The sequence below is a fragment of the Tiliqua scincoides genome, chromosome 5 (assembly GCF_035046505.1).
Source record: "Tiliqua scincoides isolate rTilSci1 chromosome 5, rTilSci1.hap2, whole genome shotgun sequence".
NCBI classification, from domain to species: Eukaryota; Metazoa; Chordata; class Lepidosauria; order Squamata; family Scincidae; genus Tiliqua; species Tiliqua scincoides.
Genome location: NC_089825.1, coordinates 26,218,836 through 26,232,396, shown reverse-complemented (window position 1 = coordinate 26,232,396; position 13,561 = coordinate 26,218,836). Strand labels below are relative to the sequence as shown.

The 13,561-nt window shown below is 42.3% G+C and overlaps 1 protein-coding gene across 2 annotated transcripts in view; it reads right to left on the bottom strand.

The window, feature by feature from the left end:
- ANKIB1 (ankyrin repeat and IBR domain containing 1) overlaps positions 1–13,561 on the bottom strand; it is a 79,230-nt gene that overhangs the window by 53,408 nt on the left and 12,261 nt on the right. For both annotated transcript variants that reach the window (XM_066626946.1, XM_066626947.1), the window contains exon 2: positions 2,511–2,777. In XM_066626946.1, coding sequence (XP_066483043.1) covers positions 2,511–2,698 — 188 coding nt within the window. In that variant the 5' untranslated portion in view covers positions 2,699–2,777. The remainder of the gene's footprint in view (positions 1–2,510; positions 2,778–13,561) is intronic.

The window sequence follows — 13,561 nt, the reverse complement described above, 5'->3', positions numbered from 1 at the left end:
TTTACTGGTACAACATATTACTACATAACCCATAGAGTAACAACCTATAAAGACTATTTCTGCATACAGGCAATGAAACCCACATGATTTCAGATTTCTCCTTTTTCTGACAGGCCCAATACTGTTGCCACATATTTTTATTTTGCATTCATTTTGGTACAATGGCCTTTAGCATCTACTTTTTAAAATGTCAGAGTGCACAATACTGGTAAAATCATATGCTTATTTTCTTTGGTCACCTTTTACTTGCATGGAATTTAAACGTGTAAGCATTGTTGAATAGCTGTACTGTTTACTAGTTATTTTTCCCTTCTACATTTTCTCTGTGTTAAGAATTTAATGTGCATGTGTGTTTTCCTACATTACACTCAGAAATATGAATGCTTAGCTCAGAGCTATTCAAATTGGGGTGTCACAATGCCCCAGCCTGAGAGCCTTTGCCTCCGCCGCCTTAAGGAACAGGGGCAGGTAGCAACGTGATCCTCAGGATCGTGTCGCTAAGGGGGGCTGCAGGGACTGGGATGTACTCACCAGTCCCTGCAACAGCCTTCCTGGAGTGCAGGAGCCCTGCGTGAGCATCTGCAGGGCTCCCCAGCCTTCCAAAAGGAAAAGTGGAGCGATCGCACTCCACTTCTGGTGAGTGCATCCCAGTCCCTGCAGCCCCCCTTAGGCTGCCTTCACGTCACTGACCCCCCCCCCCCGCCCCTGCTGCCTCCCTCCCCTGCAAAGACTTACTGTGGTCTTCAAACTCTCTGAGAGTTTGAAAACCATAGACTTAGCTTGTAGTAAAAGAGACTGTGACTTGTTAAGTCACTGTGCACCCTGGTGGGACTAATGTAAGGAATTCTTTTTATTCTAAACCTAATTTTGCTCTAAGTACTATTATACATTCTTCTACAAGACTCTAACCTTTTTGAAAATAAAGGAAACTGCCTTATCTGAGTCAGATAAGTTTGGTCCTCCTAGCTCAGTACTGGCTGCACTGACTGGCCAGCAGCTTTCCTAGGTTTCAGGTAGGAATTCTTTTTATCCTGGAAGGATGCAAGGAGTAAACTTGGAACTTTCTGCATTCAAAGCATGTGCTCTACCATTGTCCTTCAGCTTTCTCAAAATCTGCATGCTATGTTTATAAATGTTGAAATCTACTTCTCTGGACTGCACCCAACTCTCTATTTTAGGTAGCTGGTGAATGCGCCTCCAATTTCTGTCAACAACTGTCCTTAAGATAATCACAAGTTATCTCCCATTTTCTTGTACATACCTATAATACCAACATAAATGCATAAAAAGTCAAGCAATAAGTTGAAGTGCAGTTTAGTGGAAAAGACATATTCACAGGATATTACAAACCTTTGGAATCTGAGAAACCATTGTAGATAAGGCATGTATAAAAATACAAGGATTCTGGGCTGCAAATCAGATTTCTAGACATAGTGAATATCTAAAATTAGAATTTAATCAACTTACAAATGTGCTTTCAACAAAGAGGGAAGTGAAGTTCAATAACTGAATAGGGTTAACATTCTAACTAAAATCTATTTATCACTGACAGGTATCTATCAGTCAAAATTTATGATGCTAATCTTTCTCATATATTATGACGATACAGTATAACAATAAACTGTGTCATAACATTTTATATATTTTCTTTCTTTTTATACTGAATCTAAAGATTGCTTCAGGTTATTTGCCAAGAGATTGGGAATAGGAAAGGGGTAAAGGCTGGAAGGCAGGGAAGTGTGCCTAGAGTTTCACAAAAGGAAACAAAAACAAGGCATGGCCTTCTATCTGAATTAGTGTTATCTGCATATATGAACAGAAAGGCAATATGAAGGATTAACTTTAAATCACTATCCCAGAAAGCCAACTTCAACCCAAACAACAAATTGCAATGCAACAATAAACTGGATGCCATGTCAATTACAGACTGCAACGAAAACATGTAGGAAAAGTGAAGAACTTCAGGCACAAGTTTATAGCAGAAGTTATGATTAGGAAACACAGAGGATCTGGTGTGTCTTGGGTGTTTGAGCCTAACTCATGGACTTTTCACATTTTTTTGAACATTTATGCAATATCAAAAATTGCTTTACAAAGTCCCTTTTGTTTCAAAAATGGTGTGCTGTGAGATATGGGTGTGTATGCATCCATATCTGTTTGAGAAATATATGCCAAAAGCCCCCTTGGGCATACATGGCAGTTGCAGTACTCTTTGAATCCCTGCCATAATACTGATATATTACAGTAGGCAAAAATCTTGAAATTAAATACTTTTGCATCAAATGCACTACTATATTGTTAGATTGTGAGCCCTTTTGGGACAGGGAGCCATTTAGTTATTTGATTTTTCTCTGTAAACCGCTTTGTGAACTTCTAGTTGAAAAGCGGTATATAAATACTGTTAATTAATTAATTAATTAATTAATATAATATCACTGATGCCATAATTAAACACAATATATACCACCTAGAATGCCTCAGCAAACTATGGGTAAAACATCACTACTCACCCCAATATTCGGTTCATCCCATGCCTAGCAGCATAATGTAATGGAGTATTATGCTGGTAGGGTTCTCCATACGAAATATTAGGATCCAGAGATTCTTTTAGTTGAGGATTGCTCTCATATATTTGGCAGGCCAAATTTTCATCTCCATTTATTAAAGCTTTCCGGAACTTAGTAGTTGTATTTCCCATGTTGTAATCAACTGGGCGGTGCTTCTTCTGTCCCCCTTCAGCCACTTGCCAAGCAGATCATCAGCATCTTTTTTTTATTCTGGAAAAAAAACCAGTACTGCAAATGGTGCTGAAGATTCTCTCTTAAGATTTTATCCAAAACAGTTCAAAGCAAATACTTCAGGTTAAATCATAATTTAAAATGCACTACAATTGCCTTTATTTCAACAGGAAGACATTCCTCTATCTTGTTCTACACAGTTTAACTTTTGCTCTGTTAAACTATAACATCTTTACTACATAAACATGGTAAAACATTCTTGCCAAACACATACTTTGGACCTTAACCATTGCGTGGATGGGGAGTGGAAACAAACTTAAGAGTAAAATACTTTCATCAGCTTTTTCCTGCAATGATAATGGCAAAGACAAATAGCAAAACAATAGCATTTTAAATAGTAAATCAAAAATACAACAAAACTAATGTCAATAGACACTATCATTTAAATTAGAAGATAGGTTGCAGATAATCAGTGGCATAGCTAGGTACAGGTTACCCAACCAATCAGTAACCAACAAAAAAAGTGACCAACTTAATGACACTCACGCAACTGAATAGGAATTTGGATATCAGCTCTGATACATGGAAAAGGGAGCTGACTCATAACAACATCTTATTTGTTCCATGCTGTGTCATAATAACAGCTCTCAGAACACTCAGGCTCATTGGTCAGTTTTGAGTTAAAGAAATCCACTTTTTGTGACATAAGGAAATTGTGCTTTCCTTTTCTGGTTATTTGTCTATAGCTTTTAACAGAACACAGATATTTCAATGCAGTTTCATTGCATTCTGCTGGAAATTACCCATAGAATGGTATGTAACATGATGGTATTGTTCCTAAGAACTGCAATTTTCTTTGCTAGAGGTGTCGCCCCCCCCAATGGTGGCACCAGGGGGAGGGTAGACTTCTCCCTGCCATCTGCTAGCTACCTCTGCTAGCTGCTCTGCTACCACTGCTGATAAGATGTTTCTTGTCACCGTATATATCAAACAATGTGCTGTTCAAACCAGAGAATTCTTATTTGAGTAACCCAGACACAATATTTTCCAGTAAATTCTATTTTACACTTATAGCCCAATCCAAACTGCAACTTGAGTCAGCACAGGCTGACTCAAGAGCCAGCTGAGCTGGTGCAAAAGCTGGCGCTGGCTCGATCAGGGTCGGATCCTGACCCTGCATCTGCTGGAGCATGTAAGACTGTGCCAGGCAGTGGGGAGGGTGAGAGAGTTTGCTGGGAGGTCATTTAGGAGGTAGAAAGGGGGTTTGTGCGGGGGAAGACACGTCATGTCCTAACTCCCCTCCAGGCTGGGCTGGCATTGCACTTGGCTTCTTGGATTTGTGCTAGCTAAATAGTTGGGGCAGATCCAAGATGCCCAACAGGGATGGCTGGACTGTTATATGGGGTGAGGGGAAATATATCCCCTTACCCCAAGGTGACCTCCACCTGCCTCCTACCCTGCATTGGATACAGCTCAGGTCATGCATCCTGGCTGTACTAGCACAGGGTTAGGATTGCGCTGTTACAAGTTCATCCTCACTGCAGAGAACGCCTCCCTCAGCCATGTTGAAACCTTTAGTTTGAGAATTAACAAGGACTGCACTAAATTTTCATGGGCAAATATTTTCAGCATGAGAAGGGGGACTTTATGGGCCTGGAATGTTCTCCTAAGAACCCCCCTCCCATGTACCTTCCTTGTGCCAGTTCACTACCATGACAACAACACATCACCACAGAACGAATCAGATTTGACTGTGATGATCTTCTGAAGTTAATTCAAAACGAAGACAAGAAGCACAGCTCTCACTGTGAATTGTCTTTCAGGCAACATAGCCACATCAAAGCTGGGCTAGGCAGGGCAATGGCCAAGGGTCCTTAGGGAGGCAGTGAGAAATAATGCAGTCCACCCTTTTCAGAATTGACCACTGCAGGCAATGAAAAGGGCACAGGGTAAGAGAAGGACCTGCCAACAGCCTCCTCTCCCTGCCCCATTATCCTTTTAATTTCTCATTCCCACCAAGGTAAGACTTTTCACAGAGGAGGTAGTACAGGAGAAGTAGGGAGTGCAAGCCTTCCAAGGCCTTGAGTGAGTCCTGCCAGGCAATATAACATCAAATATAACTACACAATTACATCAAAAAGTAACACCAGAGCGAAAGCAGCACTTTTTGATCTGTTCAGCAGGCCTCCTGAACAACCACTGAAATGAGGGAAGACATGTCACATGTTCATAAAGGACACAGGTTTCTGCAAAAAGCAACCTTTCCCATTTCGTTTAGTTCTATTCTTAACCTTGATCGCTTACAGTCTGTTAAAATACCTGTAATGACTCATACTTCCTTAGTGAAGCAAAATTCAAACTCATACCCTGTTCCTGAAAAACACCACTGCTGTGAGGCACTTAAAATTGATCAGTGAAAAATATATTTGTTTAGTCCCCCTTAATACTACTCTTTTGTATGACTCCACTGGCTTTTGTTGCAATCTCAAGAGCGCAATCCAAACCTTGTCTCGCAGAGGATGTTGCAAACATGCCGTAAAGCATTTTCGCTGCACCCAGAGAGCAAGCAGCGCTGGCAGGGAGGCTTGTGCCACCTCACCTATGCTACATCCTGAAGACTGGCGGCTGGCAGAGGTAAAAAATATGCTGTGCAGTGAAGAGGTGGCAGGAGAGTAGAATAGAGGGAGAAGGGGGTGTTTTGGGATGGGGTGGTGGATCAGGCCCAGGAGGGGGCAGGATCAGCACAGCAGGCCTCTGCTGTATCCTAACTCCCATCCTGGGACTGCTAGAATTATACGGGGCTACTCAGACTTGTTTGTGCTATTTAGGAGGTGCAGATCCAAAACACTTTCACTATTTCCTTTCATTATTCTTACAAATGTCAGCCATTATACCATGATAAACTACACAGTGTTTCTCAAACTGTGGGTCAGCCATTTCAGGTGGGTCCCCATTCATTTTAATATTTTATTTTTAATATATTAGACTTGATGATATGTGACTGCATTTGGGGAAATGTTACAGATCTGTTCTTTTAATAGGCTATTGTGTATATCATAGTAAATGGAACTACTCCTGGGTAGGATTGAAGCCTAGAATTGTTAAAAATTTTCCTGCTTAATGATGTCACTTCCGATCACAACATCACTTCCAGTGGATCCTGACAGATCCTAAAAAATGGGTCCCAGCGCTAAAAGTGAGAACCACTGAACTATAGTATATACCCTGAGCACTTTTCAGGATTCTTTTTTGTTTTATTTTAATATAGAAAAGCCACAGGCTTTTAGTGGTTGTTGAGCAAATCTAAAGTACTTGGTTCAAAGATCTTGTTTTAAAGTTGATATCAGGAAGTAGTAAGTAAAGGCACAGCAATGAAAAAGAACATCTAGGGAATGGAAGACAGAAGAAACAGGAAACAGAAGAAGGAATGCCTGGAGCATGAACATTCTGATTAGATTACTGAACATATGGCTAATAACCTATCACTAAGAATAAGCTTTGCATCAGAAGCAAAAGGCAGGCAGGAGTGAAGGGAGGCAAGGAGAGGATGGGAATAAAAGATATAAAGAACAAAACGAATACTGATAATGCACTAGCCGTGAATTTAAGGGGTGGTTTATGCAATACCCATATGTGGCTTTTCTGGGTATGCAATGTGTTGCATATTGCATCAAATACATGTAAGTATTATATGCTAGTTTTGCATAAAAAATAGAAGATATACAACAGAAACAACACATGAAGAAGCTCCAGTGTTTTACCACTAATTTTTCCAGATAGATCTTCCCAAATTAAAAAAACAACAGCTTTGCTTTAAAGCCTCTCACTGTAGTATTAATACTAAGAATACTACTGAAAAATCAATTTAAATATATTGAAGATTATTTTAAGAAAACTAGAAAACAAAACCTGTTTATACTAGAATTTTTAGTCAGAACAGTAAAAAAAACACACATACAGAATAAGCTCAAAATTCAAAAATCAGGTTCTGCAAAGGTATCTTTAATTTTAATATGATAAACATTCCAGTTTTCTGCCAAGACAGGGATCTAAAGTGCTATTACAGGAATGCCCACTATCTCTATCCCTAACCCAGTCTCTATACAACAGACCTCTAAACCATATCAAAAACTTGAGCTTGCTGTGTGGCACAGTGGACTGCACTTTGAGAAACACAATCCCCAGGTCCCCCTGGGCATAAGAAAGGAACTGCATGGTTCTTTGTATTATGGCCAAATAACTAAGGTTTGGTTGGCAACCTTCAGTCTCGAAAGACTATGGAATAAGCCTACAGCAGCTGGTATTCCCTGGTGGTCTCCCATCCAAGTACTAACCAGGCCTGACCCTGCTTAGTTTCCAAGATCAGATGAGATCAGGCACGTGCAGGGTAACAGTTGCTGCCTAACTAACATTAAAAGTAATGCCTTGGTGTAAATATATTTGTCACCATTGTATTCAGCTGCTTTAAGTTCAACAGGTACATGTAAGAAACTGAAATTACTGACAGCGCAATCCAAAAGGTGAGAAGGCCAGTGCAGGCCTCCTTTGCTGTCTCCTCAGTATTGCAAACATGCATGTTTGCAGAAACCTGGGAGCAGGCCATGCCTGAGCAAGGATGTGTGCCAGTCTGCTCCTACTGGATCCCATCCCTGTGTCAGCAGAAGGGGTAAGATTGTGCCAGCCCATGTAGGGGGTGGGAGAGGGTGGTAGGTGGGTATTATGGAGGGTGGGGAAGGAAGGTATAGGAGGCGTGACCAGCCATGGTAGCCCATTCCATATCAAACCCTAATTTGTGGCCGGAGCGGCCTGACATGGGCTTCTTGCATTTGTGTCAGCAAATCACTCATGCAGATCCCAGTACCTTTCTAAGGGTGGGTGGGGCTCAACTCAGGGTAAAGGAAAAATAGTTCCTTACCTGAGTTGCCCTCCAGCCGCCACCTAACCTGTACTGGACACTGCGCAGGCCTGTCAGCTTGCCTGTTCCAATGAAGGTTAGGATTGGGCTGTAGAGATTGCTTTACTGCTAAGTGAGCAAAGAGGAGCTTTTACAAGGGGTGTTCCTCTTATATTTTTCAGAGGCAGAGTGATTGCCCCTATTCAACACAGCACAGTGTCTTTCCTACTGCCTATTTGCTGGTGTTCTTCTGTATCTTTTCAGACTGTGAGCCCTTCTGGGACAAGGCATCATTTACTTATTTGATTTTCTCTGGAAACCGTTTTGTGAACTTTTTTGTTGAAAAGCAGTACAGTATGCACATATACTTACATATAGATATAATAATTCCTATAAATAAACAAACAGAACCTTTCATGAGGAGAATTTGCAATGCAAAAACCTGCTTCTCAGGGTTTTCATCCAACCTCCTGCAGCAACAAACTGCTCCAAGTAAGCAGGTCTCAGAACTTTCCAATTAGGGAAGAGAAAAGCAGCAAAGCCTACCCCCTTCTGTCAATTATTTGTTCAGCGGAGGAAAGGAAAAGAAAAATCTGAGAGTGAAATATTGCTTGCAGATCCTGCAATTATAATTTTCAGAAATTGTCATTGTTGCCATCCTCCACACAATGTTGAGAGATAGTATGACCTTATTACTCTGCTAAAGATAATTTACCTCTGACAAACCTATAGGTCAGGGTTTCTCAAACTGGGGGGTCCCAGCCTCAGGTCCCTGGCCTCTGCCCCCTTAAGAGGTGGGGGCAGCGATGCAATACCCAGGAACACATCCCTAAGATGGCTGTATTGACTCACATGTACTCACCAGTCCCTGCTGCAGCTTCCTGGGCGTGCGGGGTGCTCTGAGCGACCATCTGCAGGGCTCCCCGGCTTTCTAAAAGTGAAAGCGCAGCTATTGCGCCTTGCCTCCGCTAAATGGTCCACAGATGGTCACGCAGGCTCCCTGCACCCCCAGGACGCTGCTGCAGGGACTGGTGAGTACATGCCAGTCGCTGCAGCCCCTTTAGGGACACAACCCTGGGGATCACGTTGCTGCCTTCTCCCCTGCCCCCATATGAACTTACTGTGGCTCAAATTCTCCGTGAGAATTATATCAGATTATTTCCAAACTTATTTAAGAATTTACCTGGGACAGATGCATTTAAGACCTATTCTGATCCTTTTTTTCCTGAATAACTGAAGTGCAAATGTTCTGATTGTTAACTTACATCACAGGGTACTCAAGTGGTCTGAAACAACCCCAGATAAAAGTCTCAGAAAGTGGGGATAGGGCTGCAGCTCAGCAACAGAACACAGGCATTCAATATATAGGATTCCAATGTCAACCCTTGGCATCTCCAGGTAGGGCTTTGAAAGACCCTGTCTGAAACACTGCAGAGGTGACACCAGTCTATGGAAACAATGCCAAGCTGAATGGATCAAAGGTGCGATTCAATATTATACAGCTTTATATGTTCATAACTAGTATGCTTTGCAGAGTTATAACATGGTAACTTCCTTATATTTTTCCATGGAAGCCATGTCAAACAGCAGTACTCATGAAAATGAGATAGTTACATCCATAGGTGATCTCTACTCTAACGTTCAACATCATGCCAATACACAGTCACTGAAAACAGCAAACTTAAAGTAAGTTTTCCATAGATAACAAATATAGGTCCAGCCTATTTACACACGGATTTTTTATACACGGATTTGACTCAACACAAATGGTCACGACAAATGAGAAGGAATGTGCTGATCCCTGGAGAAGGGGAAAATGCATCCCTTTAAAATCAGTTTAAAAAACTGAACAGTCCTTTAACAATAGCCTTCTTAATGAGAGAGAGAGAGAGAGCGCAACTGGCTGACAATTCATCAATCCTTCTCTCCCCAGCGGACCCCTCCCTTCCCCATGAGCATGTGAAAGAAAGGTGATCACTTTGCATTGGTGAAGGGAGGGGCTGAGTGAAGCGCCTTTATAAGCACTTGGAGGAGGACTGATTGTCTTCTTAATGACTCTTATCTTACATCACAAAGGTCAGCAAGGCTGTTTTTAAATCACTGGAGCAAAGAAACTTTGTTTTTTTAAATTGATTTGCTATAGTGCATGCTTGGAAGGGAACCCATGCGAATAATGAGGCTCAACCTGTACAGCAGTGTTATTCAAACTGTGAGGCGCAGCTCTTTAGGGTGGTGCCAGGAAATCAAAGGGGAGTCGTGGGATGTCCTCTCGAAGTGATGCAGTCACATCCCTGGGCAGAATTCTGCCCATCATCTGCACTTTTTTTTAAAGCAGAAGAAATGGGAGTTGCTCAGCTGCGAGAGTGGCTGCCGCCGCCCCACCCTCTTCTCCCTCCACTCAGAGCCTGCCGCCTTCTGTGTTCGCTGCATGTTGTTTCCAAAGTTCTTGGACTCCAACCCCCATCTGGCAAGTACCGACCATGTTCAGCTTGCAGTCCTTAACCCTCGCTGTTCCTTGTCTGGTTGGTTCCTAGTTCCCATCCTGGGATCGCTTCTCATCAAAGTGAAATCTCTCTTTTCAACCCCTTCCGTCTTCCACTCCCCCCTTTCAATCTCCAAACCTTCCCGCCTTCCTCCCCCTCCCCAAATAAAACGCTTCCTGTATTTTACCAGTCATCAGGACTCTTAAAGTTGCTTCCATGCAGTTGGCAAAGGGGGAGGGGGAGAGACAAGCACACACTTTACTTGGCCAGGAGCAGAAAAAGGGTACTATTTTTAAAGTGATTTATTAATCTTGTTGTTTGACTGAAGAGGAAAGGCTGTATTTTTAAAGTGATGAATCGTGCTATTTGAAGGGAATACTTATCAGCCATTGATGAAGTGATTGCCAGCCCAATCCTATCCACACTTTCCTGGGAGTAAGCCCCATTGACTCTAATGGGACTTACTTCTGAGTAGACATGCACATGCTTGAGCTGTGCATCTCCTAGAATAGGAGACAAATCAGCCTCCTAACCAAACCCTTATCAGCTCTGATATATTTTCATGGTCTATTTTTGTTTTCCCCACCAGCTGCTGGAAAAATTTAATTTCATTAAATTAATAAAGGGTTCAATCCTATCCAAGGAGAATGGGAGAAATGACTAGTTGGATTGGGGTCCACAGGGGTGTGTGTGTGTAATGTTGGTCAGACTGGTTGTTCACAAAGTTCATTTGATAAAACAATTCAATTGGTATGCTTACAAAGTTAAAAAAAAATGAGTCCTCCTGGACCAGACAAAATCTACCTACTCCAGCATCCTGTCTCCAACAGTGATAAAGCATGTATACTGCTGTGTATTAGTAATATTTTTTTTTCCAGTCATTTGATTGCTTTTCTTTTGAATAATGTATGTTGTAATCTAGGGCCATATCCTTATGTGTAACCTGTGTAGTACCTGCTTAAAGTTTAACCCATTTTCCTCAACTGTATCTGTAATAAATAAATAAAATATTTAATAAAATAATAATAATCCAGTGGATTCTGACTTTATACTCTGTAAAAAAAAAAAAAAAGACCTGCACAGGAAAAAAACTAAAATGTAAAAATGTGATCTATCACTCAGAATTTCTCAGGACACTTCTGATGCAAAACAGTGCAAAGGCAGAGTCTTGTGCTCTTAAGCCAGAAGCTCTACATATAACATACAACTCAGAACACAACTGGGAGTGTGCAATTCAATTCACAGCAGAGATAAGCAATAGCAAATGGCAGTGACCAAGTGCAGCTGCACATAGCTGAAACCCTATTTACTCAGAAGCAAACCCATTGCTTTCCCCGGGTGTTATTCCTAAGTAATGGTGTTCTGAGTTGTAGTTTGTGAGACATTTGATGGGAGTGTTTCCACTTTCAGGGAAGGTGCATCCTACAGCTGCAACAAGCCCACCCTCACCTGGTCTAAGGGCTGTTTCCTCCTCTTGATTTACAGCAGGATCAAGGCTGTCAGGGGGTTTCCTGGTCAGTTCCCTGGTTGCATGGCTTGTAAATAGGGGGCAGAGAAAGAGGGACAGTGGGGAAGGGAGAAGAGAAGGGGGAGAAAACAGTACAACAGAGTGAAGGCTGGTGGAGGGAAGAGAGGGGCTGGGGCTGAAGGGCAGAGAGAAGCAGGCAGTGCAGGAGTGGGGGGGCGGGCGGGCAGGAGGGAGGCTGTGTGGGGGGCTCCCTTCCTCCCTCTTGCTGGGAAGAAGCAGATGCAGAGCTGTAGACTCTGCATGAAGAAGCAGCCCTCCCGTTTCTTGCCCCATCTTCAAGTTACAATCTTTTCCTAGAGTAAGCCCCATTGACAGTAATTGAATTTACTTCTGAGTAGGCATGCACTGGCTTGGGCTCAAAGGCTGCCATCCTATGTGCACTTTCCTGGGAGTAAGCCCCACTGACAACAGGCATGGGCGCTCCAGGTTCCTGCTCCCCTTTCCTGTCCTTACGAAGACAAGCAGGGGTGGAGGAGGAGGAAGGCAGAGCCAAGGAGACCAGGCTCAGGAAGCCTGAGCCGGCGGGACTGCAATGCCCAGGTGCAGTAAGGAGGAGGGAGGCAAGTGAGGAGGGAGGGAGGCAGGGAGGCAGGCGAGCGGAGCAGCTCCGTCAGGCTCTCTACTCGAGGTGTGAAGGAGGGAGCAGCAGGCGAGCGGAGCAGCTCCATCAGGCTCCCCACTCAAGGTGGGAAGGAGGGAGCAGCGCGTCACCTTCCCCAGCAGCATCGCAGCTGCTCCGCAGTGTGCCTGAAACAGCCCTGACCCTGAGTGGCCCCGCAGATAAGGCGAAGGGTAGATTCAGGAGCTATCTGTTGGGACAAATTTATTGCCCTATAGGCAAGTATCTACAGTAGATTGCATTTCTGTGGCTTTTTTTTACTGGTTCTCTAATAAATAAATGCCAACCATCTCTTCTAATGAGCAAATGGCTAAGGGAAGCATTGGAGGAACTAGTTCTAGAGAAGTAGCCATGTTAGTCTGTTGCAATAAAAACAAAGAATCCCATGGTATTTTAAAAACAAACATTTATTGTAGCATAAATTTCTGTGAACTAGTCCACTTCATCACATACATGAAATATTATCAAAGCTTGGCATGTACACTGCAACTGTCACACATTACTCTGAGAACATTGTAGATTCATACTACTCTTTACACAAAGTTATAACTAAATGAAAACCCAATACAATCAGCAATCTTAGCAGCTTAATCCAGATCAACAATATTTGCTAGTGTTCAAATAAAAGAAATCATACCAATGTTACTGTGTGTGAAAATTTCCCACAGGCACGTCCAAGTGCAAAACACACACACACCATCAATATGAGTTACCACCTATTCTTTGATTTCAGCTGAAATATACAAATAATGCATAGCATAACCCTAACTATAAACATAAATATGAAACCATTAAATTGATAATTAGAAAATATTAAATCTTTCTTCACCAAAAAATAGGATGAGCTGTGTTGTTGGTCCTAGGAAGACGAAGAAAACTTTTTAAAGCTACCAAGCAACCAGATGCTCCCAGCATGCATGAACATTTAGTTGTATCTCCTATGGTTGCCTTGCAGGGTCACTTGGGAAGTAAAAACAGTAGAGAAACTGAGCACTTGGCTGTAGTACTCTTCTTCAGCAACACTGACCCAAAGAAAACATCCTATATTGTCCAGCAGATGAACTGGCAATGCAAAGTAACACTGAAGAGGCTTTAAAAATGAAAACTGAAGAATCTATTATAGATGCAACATTCCCAACTGGTCAACTACAGTTATATAACTGGGAAAATATCAGAGGATAGTTTATTCCCATTCCCTTCTAGAGAGTGCCCTTTGCTAACCTTAACCAGTTCAGCATACCACAGCAATATTAAGCACAGTTAAAGCCAACACTCTTCTGGCTTAACCAGGATTCCAAG